Raw genomic sequence first — 21,111 nt, forward strand, 5'->3', positions numbered from 1 at the left:
ACTGTAGTAATAAAATGATGTGATATTTTGAGTAGTGGTAGTTTATGGGGCTAGAATTCATAATAAAAGAGAATAATTTTATGAAAAATCATGCTTTTAGGGTTCCGTACCTCAAAAGGTAAAACGGAACCCTTATAGGATCACTATGTTGTCTGTCTGTCTGTCGGTCTGTCAAGAAACCTACAGGGTACTTCCCGTTGACCTAGAATCATGAAATTTGGCAGGTAGGTATGTAGGTCTTATAGCAGACATTAGGGGAAAAATCTGAAAACCGTGAATTTGTGGTTACATCACAAAAAAATTGAGGTTATTAAGTAATAGTTAGTGTTTTCAATTTTCGAAGTAAGATAACTATATCAAGTGGGGTATCATATGAAAGGTCTTCGCCTGTGCATTCTAAAACAGATTTTTATTGATGTTTATGCATCATTGTTTACAATAACATATCATGCAAAATGTCGATGAAATACGATTGTAGTACGGAACCCTCAATGCGCGAGTCTGACTCGCACTTGGCCGGTTTTTATTTATTTTTAACATTAACGTCACACTTGCGGATTCTGAACCCTTTTCAGCCCAAAATTCTTGCACGACTTTAGTACATTTTTAAAATTTAATCACATTAGTGTTACAATACACGTAGGATTGACCTCTGTGGAAACAACACAGCAAAATGACAGCAATTATCCCTATTATCACATATAATTTGTGAACCGCCACAAAAGCGACGGCCCTTGCCCCTTATCGTTCGTCCTTTCAGCACGTTTGAGCTAGATTTGTGAATTTCGACCATATCTGGATGAGGTTCAAACAAGGTTTAAACAAATTCTAAAATGTAAGTCCCGCAAATAGCTATTGCGCTGGAACCATGTCTCATTAACATCGAAATGACGTCAATTTGACGTCAGCCGAAATATAAATATACCATCAGCTCGAAACTTCAGTCTAGTGCTAAGGTCACTAAAATGGTGGCCACGCGCATTAGCAATTTGCGGGACTTATACAGCAAACCCAGACTATTTGACTGTTCAAAATAATTGAAGTCTTCGAACAGTGGTGTTGCCAGTGATGACTTAAATTATAGAATCGAGACATGGTCGCAAAATATGAGCCTCATAAAAAAAGTTCATGGTCACTCAGCGGGCGATGGAGAGAGCTATGCTTGGAGTTTCTCTACGTGATCAAATCAGAAATGAAGAGATCCGCAGGAGAACTAGAGTAACCAACATACCACATAGCTCAACAGGTTGCGAAGCTGAAGTGGCAATAGGCAGGACACTTAGTTCGAAAAACCGATAGACGTTGGGGCACAGATAGGTATATACCTACTGGTGTAAATTCGTGGGCCACTGTCCACCTTCGACAGCGAAAGCTGGAGTGGACTGTATGCGGGTTGTTTAGAATTTAGAAGGTGTCCACGCAGGTGAAAAGGGGCAAATAAAGGACAAAGGATTCGTGCACTAACCTCGACGGTCTGCCAGCAGGAACAGGCTCAGCACAAGCACTCAGGGGTATCTCTCAAATGCACAATTCACTTCACGGGACACTTTGGGGCGTATCTTCAGACGAACAGCGGCGAACACGGATTCACCTTCCTTATTGGGTTGTATGAACACGAGGACGCGACTCAATTGTCAACGGGGCGTCTCGCGGAGCACGCAGAACATACTGGCGTCGTGGCGTTGTATTTGACACCACGAACATAGGCAAAAGTGCACGAAGGGGAAAATGGAGGGTAGGTAGATAAAATAATCATGAACACCTTGTCAAATTATGTTTATCCAAAGGTACTAACAGGTGGCGCCACCATTCCCCCGCCCTTAAAGGGTTGCCTTTAAGAAAAATAATATTTCCTCAAATAGCGGGCTGCTTTCAGCAAGCAGTAAAAACTGTATGTATAAATAGGCGATATATCATACATAAACATATGCTAAATATACATAGCGATAACATTTAATTTATAAATTGAAATAATAATTATTAACTATCCTTACCTAATCTAACCTAAACTAAAGTAAAAGAACGGCTCAACGATTAGGTAAGAACTGCCAAACGTAGGAAAGTCTTCCTAGCCGGCCTGATAGAAGCTATATGAGCTACACCGTTGTTAAAACGATGGATCCTGTCTACAACACCTATCCATCGCTTCCAAATGTATAGGGCAATTTTATTTATAAACGAATGGCCCAAATTAAAGTAATTGGAATCATCGCCTGGTTTGCGTAACGACGTCACAAAAGAGGCAAGTAAAAGATAACCAGGCACCGATGCTATCGGTTCAGCAGTAATTGAGCCAAGCTTAGGAAGCAGTGGTGAAATGATTAAACAGTCTATCTGTACGAGGACAGTATTTTGTAACTCGCAAGACAAAAGTTGTCGGCCAATTACTTTGAACCGCTGAAATTTAATTATTTTGACTAAGCTTTCCCGACACTCAATGTAACATTGGAAAGCAGGAGGTTCTAATTTGCGCGAAATATGAATTTCAAGTGACTTCTTAAAGCGCGAGCGATAATTTTTAAATGTAAAGTTAAGAGGTTTATTGCGATAGGATCGAGTTCCTATAGCGTTACGAAGGCAGCTCGTAATGAAATCCGTAACGATTTCAATGTCAATCTCGCGATTAGTCCGGTAGGTAAAACTGTGTGAATGAGCTTTATGCCTACGAGCGCCGCAATGCCTTGCTCGTGTGTATGTCACAGGGCCTGCGTAATTGCAGCCTGTATGCACAATAACTTTAATAGCGAGCGGGCCCTTGCTACTCGGCCGATCAGCTGCTAGAAGACGCAGTTTTAATTTAACGCGCGTGTTACACTTATTTTTACCGCGAGTTAATATTAAACGTCGATCGGTTAGCGTATGAAACTTAGGTCTGAGTGCAGACAAAAGAAGTTGTAGTCTAGCTCGTAAGTGTTTTTCACGCTTGGGCAAGAGTTTGCCCGAAAGAAGTTTCTGTCCTGGTACTTCAGGTACAGAGATACCATCCAGTTCCTTAATTGGCAGCTGGGATGTTGCGGGTGATGTACGCTGAGGCTCATGGAGCAATACGAAACGAATAGCTAAGCTGCTAAGCGTACCGGCGACATCAGAAGCGACATGCAACTTGGTCGCGTTAGATTTGTCCTCGCGGATGACGTCATGATGCGGAAACAAATAAGTCGGTATAAGTGAACGATTAGACTCGACGCGAGGTGCAAGTGGAATGCAATTATTCCGTAAGTATTCGCGATAAACTTCGTTATAAGCCAACCTCAGCTGGGAGGAGGCTTTGGGTTTACGCGGTGAACACAACAGGTGTTTGAATGTATGTTTGGATGAATTACCCATCGCGAAAACATTTTTGCGGAAAGGTAATGTCACTGAATAACTATCACCGACGGGAACTCGTGCAGTGATAGTGCTACATAATCTTTCGCATTCATGGCCAACGGAACCTTGAACGGACGCGCACGCGCAGGTAAGCTCCTGAAGATTATTTACATTGTTACTAGTGGCAGTCGACGGACTACGCACTAAGGCGAGGCAAGCAGTCGTAGTTGACTGAGCACGAGTGGGCCTCAGCGTAGGTGCAGAACCCATGAGAACGTAGCCGAGAACCGTATGTATGGCAGAAGGCTCAGAGCATTTTCCGAGCACGACGCCTGGAAGCAATAAATGCGGGAAAAGTGAAGACCCTATTAGAATGTCAATAGGGCTTGGACTAGCGAATGCATCGTCCGCGAGGTGTAAATTACTTAAATGCGAGAGCGCATCCTTATCAATAAGCGACGAAGGCAAGTTTTCAGTTATTTGATCTACAACCAGTGCTGAAATATCGAATTTAATATTCGTATTATATTTTGAATGCAATTGCAATGACACCGACTTAGTTATAGGTTTTTCTGAGCCACCGAAACCCTTAACAATTGTGTTTAGGGTATCATTTTGGAGAATATTCAAGCGCGTACAACAATCAGCTGAGATGAAGTTCGCTTCGGCCGCTGTGTCTAACAAACAGCGTAATAGGTACGTGTTTCCCTCACTATCGTAAACGATTACTTGGGCCGTCGCGAGTAAAACTGAAGTAGGCATATTACATTGCGTGCGAGGTTCGGAGGAACTTTCACTACGCGATGTATGCGACGCGGCAATGGATCTCGTACATAATACAACGCTCTCATTCAACGTAACCGTCGGACCCGTTCTAGCGTGGTCCGGGCACACTGGCTGTACCGGCGCCTGCGCATCGCTCGGCGTGGCGGGCGCGGTGCCTAGCGGCTCAGTGGTTAATGAGTCGGGCATGCTACTGGAGGTAGCGGGGTTCGAATCTGACGCAGTAATATGGAGCCAGGTCGAGTGTCTTAGGTTACACTTCTTGCAATTCGTATTTGAATTACAGCGCGAAACTTGGCTGTGCTTATTACTAAGGCAATTTACACACGCGTTACATTCCTTAACTAATTTAAAGCGTTCTTCTGGAGAAGCTTGTATAAAACGCGGACATTTAAATAACTGTGGATGAGTTATATTATCGCACAAACATTTAACTGTGGGCTGATTATTGTCAACCGTGGTCACAAAGGCGAGTTTTTGAGAAGAAGCATTTTTCTTATTAGCCGTGCTTCCACGATCGACAACTTTCTTTGCGTTACCGCTCGGAGACGCTGGGGATGAGCGCTGCATTATTTTAGATTGATTTTTAATAAAATTAACTAAATCTTCAAAGGTAGGTATCGAAGACGAATCACCTAACCGTTCGAAATTATGTATAGAATCGGAATCTAATTTCTTAAGCGCGATATGTAATACAATAAAATCCGTTAAGTCGGGTAGCTTAAGATTTTTAAGGCCCCTATAGGCTGCCACGAACTTTTCCATAAATGAATCAAAGTTATCCGCAGAGGCGCTTATAGATTTAAATTCTAACAGCTGATCTAAATAAGTAGCAGCTATCATTCGTTTGTCGTCATATTTGTCTATGAGAGTTTGTAACAACAAAGAATAATTTTCGGCACAGGGTGTAATTCCTGAGCACGCGCTAAGTGCCTTCCCCGTCAGTTTACCGAGCAGATAATACATCCTCTCTGAGTCAGTGAGAGTTGTATTATCGTGTATAGTCGATTTAAAATTGGCATAAAATAAAGGCCATGAAAGAATATCACCATCAAATGACCTCAATTCGATAGGCGGCAAAGTCGGCTTGTTTTTACGTAATGATGCTTCTTTGCTTGGCGTTTGAGGGCTAATTTGTGAATGCACTAATTTAATGTGGCCATACAAATCGTCAAAGGAAATTAAGCTATAATATTGAGGTGTCGCATTAGGATCAATCGTTAACAAACGGTCATTATACTGATCTAAAAGATTTTGAAACTCAGTACGAAGCGTATCTAATGTGACGACCGAGCTAAGAAAACCTTCCTTTACGCTTGCGTCTGTTTGTACGTTTTTCAAAGAATCATAAATATTTTGTATTCTTTGGAAAATAACATTTCGTTTAGCCTCCAATAATGTTAACTCCCTATCTTTTGGAATTGAGGAAGCGGTTCCTAAACCTTTATTTTTGTCCGCCATGTTAATCAACACAAATAAATTAATTCGACGCGTTAACCGGGGTGATAACGCTTGTTAATGAACTAAGCGGCTAACGTCGTCGCACGAGCCGACCGTAAATGTAGGTAGGTCGGTCGCGACTTACGATACGAAATATTATGAGTAATTATTTAATAAATATGCAATATATGTTATTAAATTATACAAATATATAATTATATATGTATGGGGGATGCCTACAACTCAATTATTGTGGCGTAGGTACGATATACGTTCGTAATAAATGCGTGACAAATATTATGCTACGCGGTATAAAATATATAGGTAATATAATATAAAATACACTTATTAGACAATCCTAATAAGGGCGGGTGCGTTTGTTAAGCCAAACCAGAGGGATGGATCAGTATTAGATCGCAGTCGCCACGTAGTTGACGAAACAAAGTTCGAGAATCCGGCTCGAACGGTACCACAAAGAATGGTGTAAATTCGTGGGCCACTGTCCACCTTCGACAGCGAAAGCTGGAGTGGACTGTATGCGGGTTGTTTAGAATTTAGAAGGTGTCCACGCAGGTGAAAAGGGGCAAATAAAGGACAAAGGATTCGTGCACTAACCTCGACGGTCTGCCAGCAGGAACAGGCTCAGCACAAGCACTCAGGGGTATCTCTCAAATGCACAATTCACTTCACGGGACACTTTGGGGCGTATCTTCAGACGAACAGCGGCGAACACGGATTCACCTTCCTTATTGGGTTGTATGAACACGAGGACGCGACTCAATTGTCAACGGGGCGTCTCGCGGAGCACGCAGAACATACTGGCGTCGTGGCGTTGTATTTGACACCACGAACATAGGCAAAAGTGCACGAAGGGGAAAATGGAGGGTAGGTAGATAAAATAATCATGAACACCTTGTCAAATTATGTTTATCCAAAGGTACTAACAGGTGGCGCCACCACCTACAGATATGCAACTAGCGTGGCCCCCTCAGTCCCTCTCGCTCAAGCAGAGGTATTTACTTGTGAAATGTTATTGCTTTTATTTTACGTTCGCTTCGGCTATTGTAGCCTAGTATACTGCAACCCACCATTGCACAATAACTTCAAAAACAAAAGAAATCAATTATTTCTTTCAGATACTTGAGTCAACATAACCTCACTTCACGCTGTTTGTCAAGATCTCACATACAAAATACATCTTGACATATAAAAAAATGGTAGCCATTTTGAGTAGTGATGAGGACTAAAAATAATAATTTTGTCACGTTCTAATAAGAGCTTAAATGCATTTAGCTATCTCGCTCTAACAGTAAGAGTCACAATAGGGCTACTTCAACAGCTGCGCCATCGCCGTAATTATAATGACAGCTACAATGTCACGATTGCAATTAACTCTGATTGGTTGACACTCGCTCACTATTGGCTACAATGCATTGTTGCAACAACAATTGAGATTGTAATATAATGATTTATACAGGTTTTACGAAATCGCCCAGCAGGTATTTATTGAGAGCTATCAAAAACAAGAGAAACTGTAAATAATCACTGTAAACGGACCCATATACATCAAAACTTAGTTAATAGTAATTAACAAATAAATCATGGGCGTCCCTTCTACCCAAATTAACGGTCAAGGCCCATTAGGGATACCAAACTGTTAGCTAACGATACTTTAATTTATTTAGGAGCGCACAACATTATTCTTGAAATTATTGGAAACTAGACTAGATGATGCCCGCGACTTCGTCCGCGCGTCCCGTAGGAAGTCTTTGATTTTCCGGGATAAAAAGTAGCCTATATCCTTCCCCGGGGTGCAAGCTATCTTTGTACTAAATTTGGTCGAAATCGGTTGAACGGATGGGCAGTGAAAGGCTAGCAGACAGACAGACAGACACACATTCGCATTTATAATATTAGAATAAAGCAACCCATTGCCAGCTCACTACACAGCACGGGACTCCTCCCTTACTGTATTTAGGGTTAGAATTAAGGCCATGGTCCATCACGCTGGCCCGGACTGGCACAATTTACACACCCTTGAGAACATTGCGCACACCTTTTAGACATGCAGTTTTCCTCTTGATGTTTTTCTTCACCGTTAAAGCAAGTAGGTATTTGATTGCTCCAAAAAGTCAGAGAACCAGGGATCGAACCCCAGACCTTTACATACATTTTTGATTAAAAAATAATTTTATTGCGGGAAAAATACTTAAATCATCTATATTTGTATAAATGTATAAATGGGCTTAGAGATTAGCCTGTATCCATGTGAGGAAAGATGTTACCCGGGTATACACTGACGGATATCCGGCTTGGCAACCATCTGCAAGGCCAAAGGACACAATCCCAACCTGAAACAACGACAATAGTAATGACTCTTTTGGTCTTGACTCGAAGCTTCAAAGTTTAAAGTTTAAACTTCAAAGTCTATCGGTAATTTACAGGATATATTTTGGAGAGTGTGCTAAAGAACTTTTCTACCTGGCTGGTAGTAGGGCCCCAGTTCACCAGCAAAGTCACGTTGATCTTTTGCTCCGTTTCAACGTGATTGATAGAAAAACCAATAAACCAACAAACCAATAGGTTATCGAATAAACAAAAAAACAAGCCGACCTTCGCATTTATAATATTGGTAGTGTATAAAACGTATATACTACTACTAGCTTATGCCCGCGACTTCGTCCGCGTGGACTACACAAATTTTAAACCACTATTTTACACCCTTAGGGTTGATCTTTAACTATGAGATTTTAACATATTATGAGCTTAATAAAATATGTCATACTGCTAATTGCAAAAATATTAACTACAAAACTTCTTTATAGACACTTGAAAACTGACAGACTTTCATACAAACTTCAAACCCCTATTTTACCCCTTTAGGGGTTGAATTTTGCAAAATCCTTTCTTAGCGGACGCCTACGCCATAATAGCCATCTGCATGCCGAATTTCAGCGCGATCCGTCCAGTAGTTCGAGCTGTGCGTTGATAGATCAGTCATTCAGTCAGTCAGTCAGTCAGTCAGTCACCTTTTCCTTTTATATATATAGATATAATCCAATACGGTTGGGCAGCAAAAAAAAATCTTACCAAAGTCCGTTTATTTTTCCACATGACCGTCAATGGCCCCCCTGAATCGCCATCACATGTACCAACTCTACCACCACCGTCGGTACACAAGTGGCTCGCGTGCAGAGGTATATCGAAGCTCCTCTGGCAGGCCGCGTTAGTGGTGATCTTCAGGTTTATGTGGTGCAGAGAGGTTGTGCTTGGAAAGCCGTTTTGAGCTGAAAAAATAAAAATACTAGCTAATGATCTTCAAGCCTCAATAGCTCCACCGGTAAAGGAGTGGACTGAAAACCGAAAGGTCGACGGTTCAAACCCCGCCCGTTGCACTATTGTCGTACCTACTCCTAGCACAAGCCTGACGTTTAGTTGGAGAGGAAAGGGGAATATTAGTCATTTAACATGGCTAATATCCTTTTTTTTTTTAATTAAAAAAAAAATTATAAACAAAAGTATTTTTAAATGGGAAACTAATCCTTTAGTTGCAATCATAATTAACTAGTTGATGCTCGCGACTTCGTATGGTTGGTTTTAGTAATCAATGAGTTACCATGAGATTTACAAAAATCCCAGGGTAACTCTTTGATTTCTGGGATAAAAAGTACCTAGCCTATGTCACTCTCCAGGTCTTCAACTATATCCATGCAAAAAATCACGCCAATCCATTGCACCGTTGCGCCGTGATTGAAGGACAAACCAACAAACTAACAAACCAATAAACAACAAACAAACACACTTTGGCATTTATAATAAGGGTACTGATTGTAAATACCCCGGCCCACGACTTTCTACGAGGCCAGACCAGAGTTTTTGTAGAAATTATAAATCTGGAAATCGGACTCGAGAACTTCCACTTATAAGAAACACCATTGCGCCAGAGAATTCATCAAGTCATTAGGGAAAAACGGTCTACTGTGCCAGATCCTTCTTTCCAAGCACATGCAAACTGTGGAATCTACTCCCATCGGCGGTGTTCCCATTAGATTACAACATGGGGTTATTCAAGGGACAGACCAACGAGTTCCTGAAAGGCCGGCAACGCATTGGTGGTTCCTCTGGTACTGCAAATGCTCATGGGCGGTGGTAATCACTTAACATCAGGTGACCCGCCTGCATGTTTGCTCGCCATTTTTATTTTTTTTTAAATTCAAGGGACTTTGGTGATGCATGGAAAATTTGCTCAAACTATTTGCTACTTCTAGATTATAATATTTATGTACAGTGCGCGGCAGAAAGTAATGTACATCGGCCTTTAGAATGACATTTCATCTTTGTAGAGCGTTGTCTCCGTCACTCATACCTATATGACGTTTTGTCGGTCTCAATGACAGAGACAATGCTCTACAAATCTGCTATCTCCTTCTAAAGGTCGATGTACATTACTTTCTGCCGCGTACTGTAGCTTCATTAAACTTATCTATAAATAACATACCATCCCTCATCTTTCCGTATCCAGTGGCAACCGCTGTCAATCCAGCATAGTTCTGCTTCGCGTCAGATGTAGCTGGCAATGGGACAGCTTGAATACTGCCTGCAAAACAATAAGACGTTATGATTATACTTATAAGTTTTTTATTTTTATTTTTTTATTTTTTTTTTAATACAATAAAACTTAAAGCTAGCCTTATCTAATTACTATATAAATCATGACCGCGTGGAATGGTGCCAAGAATACTGGCTGCATTTCCGCGCTGGACAGCCAGGCTGATCCGCTGCGCAAAAAATGAATTATACTTCCCTTTCCACTTCACCTAAGCATCAAGCTATGGAAGTGGATACGACGATAGTCAAGTGCAATGGAACCAAAAACTCGTAATAATAATTAACCGAATAACCTTTCCGTGAAGAATTGAAGTCCATATCACTCACTCATTCCCTAATAGTTTTATTCATTTCTGATGGCCATAGGATCCCTTCCCATTACTCGTTGGGGTTCCTAGTTTAAACGTAGGTCAGAAAAGCAGGTTAAATTTAACTAATTTTATAAGTTATTAAAATGTTCCCTCATATAAAGCTTGCACGTGGATATAGATCACAACGCGTAGAGGCTAATCGAGAGATTTAATCTTTATTATAACCTAACTGCAATATTAACTTGATTAGAGCACAATTGCTATTGTAACCACTTAATCAAAATATCGACCTAAACACAAAAGTATTTAATAGTCTTTGAGTCTCGAGTCGGAACAAGACTGGCTTAAAAACCTTCAAACACCGGTATTTATACAAATCGATTTAAGGTGGCTCGCCCGCCACAGATCGCGTGACATCGGATGAGTCAAATATTGTCTAATTAATTACACTAACTTCAATAAGCTAACACTAGGGATAATACAGCGGGGTCCATCGCATTAGGATCTGGAACCTTGACCGACTGACTGATTTACTAATCTATCAACGCACAGCTCAAACTACTGGACAGATTGGGCTGAAATTTGGCGGTATTATGACAAACATCCGCTAAGAAACGATTTATGAAAATTCAACCCCTAAGGGGGTAAAAAAGTGGTTGGAATTTTGTAGTCCACGCAGATGAAGTCGCGAGCATACGCTACTTATAAGCAAAACTTAAAATGAGTGGTTCGTAGTAGTTAGTAATAAAATACTTAACAATTAGGTACTTCAAAATTGTGTTCTTGCATCCAAACGGCACAAGATGAAATGGCTGAGCATTAATGCTGCAGTTTTTAAGAAATAAAACCTGAGCGCTGGTATTCTACCGGGATTATTTAATTAAAAATACTCACGGATCAAAATACGCACGGAGGAAAATACTCACGGAGGAAAATACTCACGGAGGTAAATACTCACGGAGGAAAATACTCACAGAGGAAAATACTCACGGAGGAAAATACTCACTACTATAAGTGACTCTAGATATCTTAGCCATGGCGATATCATGGGTTATGTCCTTGGTGTTCCAGTTGGAATGGACGACGACATCCCTGGTGGTGATCCTGGTACCGCCGGAGAATATCTTGAGGGAGCCGAGGACTATGGTGAACTGCCTGGCCTGAATCTGGCCATCCCACCAGCTGTCGTGGCGCCTCCTGTTTATGCTTAGTTAGACTCGGCTTGCCGCCCGGGTTTGAGGGTTGAAACCAGAGACGTCACGAAGGCTAGTTTGTGAATGTTTGATTATGCACTCACCCTTGCTCGATGCGCAGTCCGCTTGCGCGTGCGACACCAGGTTAATGCGCCGTCTTCACGGCACGGAGGCGACGGTCGAGGAAGCGGCCTTCCTCCCCGTCGCATAGGACAGAATCCATTGCCTCGCACTCTGTAATACATATATGGGACGGGCAGATTTCGCCTAGACGAAATCTGCCGGGGCTACTGTCTTCCTCGCCGCTAAGCGGGGAAGACCAGTGCTGACTAGCGCTAAATTAAAGGAGGAACGGTTCCATCATTAGCCCAGCCATTAGGATTATAATTGGGTCCCATTGACCTACCGCGTTTCGGTCAGGTAACTGGCTATTCGTGCCGGCTCAAAGTGCCACACCTTTGCTTGCTACTTACGCCGAGAGTTAGCCGGGGTCGTCACTGACGTCGAGAGCTAGCTGGTCTCGTCATCTGTATCGAGAGTTAGCTGTTCGACGCTAAGGCCTGCCACCCGAGGGCCCCTACGACTCTCGATACTGACGGATTACTTTCTCCCAGCCAAGTCCTGCCAACAAGGGTCCCAATGGCTCCCGACGCTGACGATTTACTATTCCGACTAAGGCCTGCCAATAAAGGGCCCTTACGACTCTCGACGTTGGCTACATGGAAACGTTCCTTATGCACACAATTAATAGCAATCAAATATAGTTACTTATAGTTAGCCACTTACGAGTAATAATACAGGATGCGAGGCACCGAACTGATGACGGCAGGCGTGCTTTGAGGCGAGGCTGCCGTGCTCGGATCCAGTCAGTTAACAAAATGGTGGGCGCCGTGGTTTAAGGCTTCGACCACAGACAGTCGGCGTCGCGTTTCAAGTATAGACCATTAGACCCACAGAGTAAAGTCACAGACAACTTACCATAGTATTTTAAGCGTCCGGCTCTGGATTCCTCTCCTTCTAATCTCGCTTTGCTCGTTATTGTAATTAGATATTATAATTGGATGATTTAATTTTACGATGATTACTATTTATATTTTGTACAATTAACTATTTCGCGACGTTCGTCGCGACACTCCCCAACAACGGAAGTTACAATAAGACGATAAGATTCTGCGTCCATTCCTTAATCTTCTCGAGGGCCCTGACAGCCGCTTCTCTCTTGGGTCTTGGCTCCTCGGAAGAAAGGTCTACTTCGTTTTCGTTAGTAATCTCCTCTGGCAGAAGTTGATCCTCTAACATCGTCTCATTATGGTCTTGTATGGTGTGATCATTTTCCTTTTCAGGTGCATCGATTTCACCACTACGTATCTCACTGGTTTCTCCAGTGGTTTCTTCGTGCACTTCTCTTGTTATGCGTTCGGAAGGTATATAGTTGTAACTTGGTCTAGGTTTGTCAGCTAGAGCGTGAGCTTCTTGTTCGTCCATTTCCAGTGGATATAAGTGTGAAATGGATCTAATATATTCGCTATTATCTACTTTTACTTTCGCTGTTCTGCTAAATCCATCCTTCCCCTTCATAAGTTTTGTTATTTTCCCAACTCGCCAGCTTTCCCGATTGGGATGTTCCCCCTTTATCTGGACTATTTGTCCTTCTTGAGGTTCTAATTTCGAAGTGACTCTTGGATCCCTATGTGAATGCTGGTATCTTTCTCGAAGGCTGAGAAGGTAACGATTAGAAAACATTTCTCTAAATTCTTCTTGGATTTTAAGAGCTCTTTTCCAACCTTTAACTAGTTACCTTTTTGTAACGGTTCCTTCTGCTAAAGGTTCCTTCCGGGTAGTCTCTACTGTTATACATTTTCCTACAGCCAAGAAATCAACTGGTTTCAATATGTCGGAGATACTCGGCAGTAATCGGGACGCAAACGTTGTCTAGTGGCGTTGATCGAGTCTACGCATTATGACACAATCTGGGTTACCATGGACACGTAAGAATAACAATATGGTTTGAAGATGGTAAGAGAAACGACTTGTGTACTTGTGTAGAATCGTATCCCGCGTTCCTATTAAGCCAACATGATAACCCTGTAGATAAACGCCCAATAGAAGGTAATACGACGATCCTAGAGCTCTCTGCCGACAAATATATGATCCAGCTCGGCATCTATATTACAGAAATAGTTTCATTAATTTCAACTTCCTCATCTTCACTATCATTCGGAAGAGCCTCCCGAAACAAAAAGGGATCACTATTCGTTGCCCTTTGTGGCAATGTATCAGATGCTTGTAACAAATATTGAGATCCAGCTAATTATTTCGCTTTATCTTGACAAGCGCTGTAAGGTTTTGTTGCTACATCTGCTGGATTTAGCTCTGAGGGAACATATCTTATGATCAATTCTTTGTTTCATTTAATTTCTTGGATTCTCCTTGCTACGAATGGTGGTAAAAGTTTAGAAGACTTGCACCATCCGATTACAATTTGGCTATCGGTCCAAAGAAATTGATGTGTTACTTTTGCAGGAAGAAAGTTCCGAATAAATTTTATAAGACGACTTCTTAAATAATTTAGCAGGTAGGATATGTGGTGCAACAAATCCGCAAGGATCGTAGATTGAAGCGATCACTCTCAATACTTCCCGTTTATTGTTCGCATTAGAGTCGATCTTGTATCTCAATTGAAGTAGATCTTCCTTTAAATCCCAATCAAGTCCTAATATCTTAACACGGATTTCCTTTGACGAGTCTGGGATTTGTGTCATAAATTCATAAGAATTAGAACTCCACTCCCTTAAGTTCATAGACATTTGTTTAAACGCTTTTTTGGAGTCGGTATATAATTCTGATGGTTTTCTCCTTCTGATGGACACAATGATGCAAGTAATGAACAGGATGTTCTTCCTTTTCAGATTTCGCGTTCACAACTGCTGTTTGAAGTATAGTAGTATCCTTGGTATCTAATTGCATTAAATTATTAGTTGATTCGTTTGTATTCTTATTATTTATATAATCATTCATTATTATTATTCTTATTTATTATTTACATTCTTATTTATTATTTTTATTTATTTATTAGTTGTTTCACTCTCCTTTTGTAGATTTTTAGGACAAAGTGCCCGATTGTGAGATCCAATCTCGTTACAGTGTGCACATTTTATTTTTCTCTCACATATCTTTACGGTATGTCCTATGCGAAGACATGCGTAGCATCGGTTAATTAATTTATTTTTCCTTTCTCGTAACGTTGTAAAGGCTTTGCATTGATCGTTAAAATGGTTCTCCTGACAGAAGATGCAGTGAAGTTTTCTTTTCTTTTCGTGTTGCCTTTCTTGGTTTCCTACTGGCTCTTCCCATTTTCTTTTGAATTGTTTCCTAAAACTTCCCTGACGACCTTGAAATAGTCCCCGATTTTTATCTTGTTTCTTTGTGGACATTTCTTTACTTGTTGGCCCTTTGGATTTTAATTTCATATTATTGTCGTCGGATGCATTCGCGTGTAGAGATTGGGTAGTGTAATTGTCTTCAGATTTTCCCTGGATAACTCTCTCTGCGTCTTCCCTAGCCGTGATAATGACTTCGAGGCATTTCCTTATCTCCTCGATGGATTTAGTACTCATTTCGATTTTCATTTCGTAAATAGGATTCGGATTCGTGTCCCTGTTGACTTGATTTTCACGTTCAATTACTTTAATTTTTTCTTTGATTTTGACTTTAAGTTCGCACAATATATCTTCTGCTTCTAATTGTACTGTAGATATCTCGGATATGTCATCAGGCGCAGGATCGTTGCTTAATCGAAAGTAGTTGGTCAATTCGGAGCTCAATCTATTTAACAGAGTTTGTAATTTCAAAGAAATAATTTCTGCTTCTTGTATAATCGTTGGAGATTGAGTGGTTGGATCATCAAGAGTTTCTATTATTTGAGATGAGTTGGTTGATAAATTTTGTAATTTTGTTTTCATTGAGTGCAACATCACCAAGAGACTTTGATCCATCTTGTCGGTATGTTCGAAATATTAGTAGATAAAAGTTTCCTTAAAACGGGTTAGTTGTTTAAGGTTTTTTAGATTATTAGTTTATGTTTTCAATGTGACCGGGAACTTCGTGGCTCGTCTCTCTATAAATGAAATAGCACCGCTTAGGAGAAAAGCGAGAGAAAAAGAAAGGAAGCGGATTGGCCAAAACAAAAAATTTTCTTTAATCTAACTAATTTTATTTATCTGTGTCAGTATCGTAGATCTATTTTTCAAATGATCGTCCATCTTTCATTTATTTCACTTTAAAGTTCATTTAAAACTTCTATTTAGTTGTTGTGTTACATCAATGTCCTATGGTTTGAATATTCATGGTAACCCTTGTTCTATAAATCTCATATATTCATCAAATAATTTATCAAATAAATTTCAACGACTAGTTATAACGAAATAATTTTGTACCGTTGTTGTTGTAGAATGAAATTAATTGGTTATTAGTATCGCGGATAAAGTAAGTAACCGACTTTATCATAAATCAATTTCATAGTCCGGCCCTGTCGTCATAGTGTGACAACGACCTTATCAATAATTGTCAGTCATCTGCCCACAGATGTGTACACAATTCCACTAACATGCTAGAAGGGTTATGCCTACCCTTGCAACAAGATATAGAATGTAGTAAAATAGAGTAGCATTATACCTCTATTCAATAAACTTCTACAAATATTCTTAAATCTCTGTACATTCTACTGGCTTTTATTTCATGCCTTAGGTTCGTATTGCTAAACCGGGTCTCAATTTTAGTATTTAATCATCTCAGTTACTAGGTATGCGTGGGCACACACACTGTGTGACCATTCAGTATAAGCATTCAATGATTGACCCCTTCGTATCAAAATTGTATGATCATAGCAATCTCAAGTCGGGTAGGTATGTGTGTAACTATTTAACCGTTCTAGCAAGTCCAGTGTGAATGCACCGGCAAAGGTCAGTGTACTATCGCAGGTGACTGCTCTAGGTACCTATCGTTTATTGTTAATGTCCATATCACTTCACTGTTTCATTCATAAAATTTGTGAAAAAAAAACAATTCCTTGCGCACCGAGACGAAGGGTTTTTTCACATTTATAACTGTTATACAAGAAACGATAACCTTTAGAATTGATTTTCTTTCTTACTAGGTGCGGAACCCTAAATACTTTTGAAATTGACTCATCTTTAAGTCTCAGTTGAATATGATATTATAATAATCTTAATTTGTCAGAATGTTGATGCGAGCTCAAACTTTTATTTTAATTGATTTAGTCCCACATGGATCAACATAATTATAATAATTATTCCACTAAACTGCAATAACAGTGTCACTTTATTGTGAATATAATAATTCAGAACATTGGTAATACCGTCGCATCTTTACAATTAGACTTTAACAGAGAATGAGGTTATTCTTAATTTTCGGTTTCCTTTATTCTATTATAGGACTATACGCACAGCATCCTCCTTTATTCTTCACATTAGGTAGGTACCTATCCTTTATTAAATTAAACATTGAACATTTGTCACTATTCACTACAATGTATTGTAGGTATTTATATTAAAACTGTCTAAGAAAACGTTAAAATCATCAGTGAAATGCAACATAACTTTGCTTATTTAAAGTAGGTATTAGAGTTTAAAGTGTTAGTTATAAGTAGAATTATTCATCACCTGTAGGTAGGTATCAAAACTCAATAGTAGGAAAAATAATTTTCATGTGTAGGTAGGTAGGTCATTCACGCTTAAGAATAATCATATTCAGAACAAATCACATAGCTACGAGAAAACAAGACATGAAAATAACCTATTAAGGTCTAATGGTCTTTGCCGCTCTATACGTGTCGAGACTTGTCGAGACATGTCTGATTTAGGTCAGTGCATAACAACATTCACAACTTATTTGACAACCCTCTTTCTTTTAGCATTTTTTGCTGAAAGCTCATTTACTGATTTATCAGATCCTCAGCATCTCCACCATGTCGTGGCGCCTCCTGTTTATGCTTAGTTAGACTCGGCTTGCCGCCCGGGTTTGAGGGTTGAAACCAGAGACGTCACGAAGGCTAGTTTGTGAATGTTTGATTATGCACTCACCCTTGCTCGATGCGCAGTCCGCTTGCGCGTGCGACACCAGGTTAATGCGCCGTCTTCACGGCACGGAGGCGACGGTCGAGGAAGCGGCCTTCCTCCCCGTCGCATAGGACAGAATCCATTGCCTCGCACTCTGTAATACATATATGGGACGGGCAGATTTCGCCTAGACGAAATCTGCCGGGGCTACTGTCTTCCTCGCCGCTAAGCGGGGAAGACCAGTGCTGACTAGCGCTAAATTAAAGGAGGAACGGTTCCATCATTAGCCCAGCCATTAGGATTATAATTGGGTCCCATTGACCTACCGCGTTTCGGTCAGGTAACTGGCTATTCGTGCCGGCTCAAAGTGCCACACCTTTGCTTGCTACTTACGCCGAGAGTTAGCCGGGGTCGTCACTGACGTCGAGAGCTAGCTGGTCTCGTCATCTGTATCGAGAGTTAGCTGTTCGACGCTAAGGCCTGCCACCCGAGGGCCCCTACGACTCTCGATACTGACGGATTACTTTCTCCCAGCCAAGTCCTGCCAACAAGGGTCCCAATGGCTCCCGACGCTGACGATTTACTATTCCGACTAAGGCCTGCCAATAAAGGGCCCTTACGACTCTCGACGTTGGCTACATGGAAACGTTCCTTATGCACACAATTAATAGCAATCAAATATAGTTACTTATAGTTAGCCACTTACGAGTAATAATACAGGATGCGAGGCACCGAACTGATGACGGCAGGCGTGCTTTGAGGCGAGGCTGCCGTGCTCGGATCCAGTCAGTTAACAAAATGGTGGGCGCCGTGGTTTAAGGCTTCGACCACAGACAGTCGGCGTCGCGTTTCAAGTATAGACCATTAGACCCACAGAGTAAAGTCACAGACAACTTACCATAGTATTTTAAGCGTCCGGCTCTGGATTCCTCTCCTTCTAATCTCGCTTTGCTCGTTATTGTAATTAGATATTATAATTGGATGATTTAATTTTACGATGATTACTATTTATATTTTGTACAATTAACTATTTCGCGACGTTCGTCGCGACACCAGCAGTGAGCTGCGGTCAGGACCCTGGTGTTGGAGACCAGAGCTCCTCCGCATAGGGAAGTCTGGCCAGTGGTGAGGGTCACTACGATGCCAGCCTGTGGAAGAAATCATTCATCATTGTCAACCGACAGACATCCACTGCTGGACATAGGTCTTTTGTAAGGCCTTCCACACACCACGGTATTGCGCCGCCTGAATACAGGCTCCCTGCGACTCGTTTGATGTTGTCGCTATACATTGCGGGTTGGAAATACTAAATCACTAAAACTACAAAATGAGACGAATGGTATTGGATTGTATTTAGGTAGTATATAACGCTTAGTTTTTGCTAGTGTTCTGGTTACACCCTGTATAGAGTGTACCTACACTATAAGTACTTTTTTTTAAGAATATTAGCCAAGTTAATTGCTGACTAATATTCTCCTTTCCCCTTCAATTAAGCGTAAGGCTTGTGCTAGGAGTAGGTACGACAATAATGCAAACGGGTGGGGTTTGAACCGACGACCTTTCGGTTTTCAGTCCACTCCTTTAACTGTTGAGCTATCGAGGCTCTAAATTTGAATTGCTATTTGTCTATTACGAACTATACAGTCGTAACTCGTAGAGCTGTGTATGGTTGCTATTAATTTTCACTCAATGAGGCGTAGCAATATTGACTTTGATCTAGTTACACAAGCGGTTCACATCTAATCTCAATTAATTTGAGATAATTAATGATCTGCAATCGACATCAGCTGTGCGTGCAGTGTATCCTATGCAAGTGTGTATAGTGATGTATAATTAATAACAGTGGGGATTTAAGGAATATAAAGGTCTTCACACAACAAGGACATACTTGGCACCGATTCCGTTGTCTTTCTCTAAACTAAATTTAGAGTATCTGCATCCTTTTCTTTTTAATAACAATGCTAAAAAGGGACGGAACATGAATTTTACATTTAAAGACTCGAGGTTTGACGGCTCTAAATTAAACTTAAAACTGTCAAAATATGTCTGTCCTTTTCATATTACATTATAGTAAGAAGAGGATGCGAATACCCTAAAATTAGGTTGTGCTCAGAATCAGTACCATTGTGCAATGTACATCGACCTTTAGAAAGAGATAGCGGTTTCGTTGATCGTTGTCATTCATTTCTAAAACATTACAAACATTTTAACTTAATAAAACTTTTCTATTTACACCGACACCAAAATTATGAACATTCATCAGTTATATATATATATACAAACACATGTATTTTTGTTAGGAAAACTATAAATAAAACAATCCACACAAATATCACATTTACAAAAATTAAAACTAAAACTCGTCGAGCCAGTTACCTTATCCTACCCAAAACTAGAACAAATTATGGCAGAAAACCCCTAACCTATGAAGGAGCTAAACTTTATAACCAAATACCTGCACACATAAAAAATTTACACTCATTCAATGCATTTAAAACTGAATTAGCTGCTCACATTATGAATAATGCGAATCACTTCGACAAATGCATTGAATGAGTACCTAAATGGCGAATATTTGTAAACTTTATTCTTAGAATTAAGTTCTCATGTAAGTGACTTTGTCTTTATGAGAATTATAAACGTCTTTAAACCTAACCTATTTCTATTTCTTACCTGATATGGATATAAAGTAGCAGAAGTCACTTCCTTACCGCCAACAATTCTGCTAACAAATCCCTCTTCACTCATCAACTCATATGCTTTTGGTATACCGACCGCTGTATGATAGCCCTTTCCATTATAAAGGTCGCCTTTACCTTCCAAAAAGTATAAAAACTGGATTAGAAATAGTATTAATAAACCCATGTCAATATTAGGTATTATAATAATGTGCTAGAGTTTATTGTGAAATGTTTATTTATAAATACGTTTTAAATGATATTAATAAGTTAATTAACTGAATCATAACCGATAACGTATCTTGAATCTTGATTAGCTATCGGGAGATCATTAGGCTAGGGACACATTGGGGGAAATTTGGTGCGCAGATTTCCACATGTCAAATTCCGCTTAAACTGCCACTCAACAGTGATGGGCGGAAAGGCCTGAACAGGTAAGAAATGTTTTACCTTATATTTAAATAATTAGATAAGGTGCTAAAATAGTTATATTTTAAATCAGTAAGGTAGTGTTTACAAACTTTTTAATAAATTGGCTGATATTAACTAATTATATAAGAAAAATAATACGTTTTATTTCATATCTTAATGAATAAAAAAATAACACACAATATGTATCCAACCAAACCTGTTCTAATAATATTCAACAATATTCCTTAGATAAACTTTGAATCTCAATACCAACCATAATCACGACACTAACACGAATTAA

General features: G+C 40.2%; 2 protein-coding genes across 2 annotated transcripts; both read right to left on the reverse strand.

Annotated features, from left to right (window-relative positions):
* Nucleotides 1–390: 390 nt before the first annotated feature.
* On the reverse strand, nt 391–20,660 carry LOC117989933 (brachyurin-like). The gene is made up of 7 exons (XM_069504206.1): nt 20,395–20,660; nt 18,772–18,869; nt 11,458–11,627; nt 10,031–10,129; nt 8,623–8,819; nt 6,493–7,883; nt 391–1,325 (listed from the first exon to the last, which is right to left on the reverse strand). The coding sequence occupies exons 1-6, from the start codon at nt 20,584–20,586 to the stop codon at nt 7,779–7,781; spliced, it is 861 nt and encodes a 286-aa protein (XP_069360307.1). The 5' UTR covers nt 20,587–20,660; the 3' UTR covers nt 391–1,325; nt 6,493–7,778.
* On the reverse strand, nt 11,681–18,756 carry LOC138403489 (uncharacterized). The gene is made up of 2 exons (XM_069504205.1): nt 12,623–18,756; nt 11,681–11,878 (listed from the first exon to the last, which is right to left on the reverse strand). Exon 1 carries the CDS (start codon nt 15,637–15,639, stop codon nt 14,710–14,712), a length of 930 nt encoding a protein of 309 aa, XP_069360306.1. The 5' UTR covers nt 15,640–18,756; the 3' UTR covers nt 11,681–11,878; nt 12,623–14,709.
* Nucleotides 20,661–21,111: the final 451 nt, after the last annotated feature.

The sequence above is a fragment of the Maniola hyperantus genome, chromosome 17 (genome assembly GCF_902806685.2).
Source record: "Maniola hyperantus chromosome 17, iAphHyp1.2, whole genome shotgun sequence".
Taxonomy (NCBI): Eukaryota; Metazoa; Arthropoda; class Insecta; order Lepidoptera; family Nymphalidae; genus Maniola; species Maniola hyperantus.

Excerpts from the sequence above, each read along its gene's own strand:
- LOC117989933 (XM_069504206.1), bottom strand. The coding sequence starts at position 20,586 with ATGGGTTTATTAATACTATTTCTAATCCAGTTTTTATACTTTTTGGAA. Across the intron at positions 10,130-11,457 it reads ATCTAGAGTCACTTATAGTA|GCAGTATTCAAGCTGTCCCA; the intron begins GTGAGTATTTTC and ends ATTGTTTTGCAG. Across the intron at positions 8,820-10,030 it reads ATACGGAAAGATGAGGGATG|CTCAAAACGGCTTTCCAAGC; the intron begins GTATGTTATTTA and ends TTATTTTTTCAG.
- LOC138403489 (XM_069504205.1), bottom strand. The coding sequence starts at position 15,639 with ATGGATCAAAGTCTCTTGGTGATGTTGCACTCAATGAAAACAAAATTA.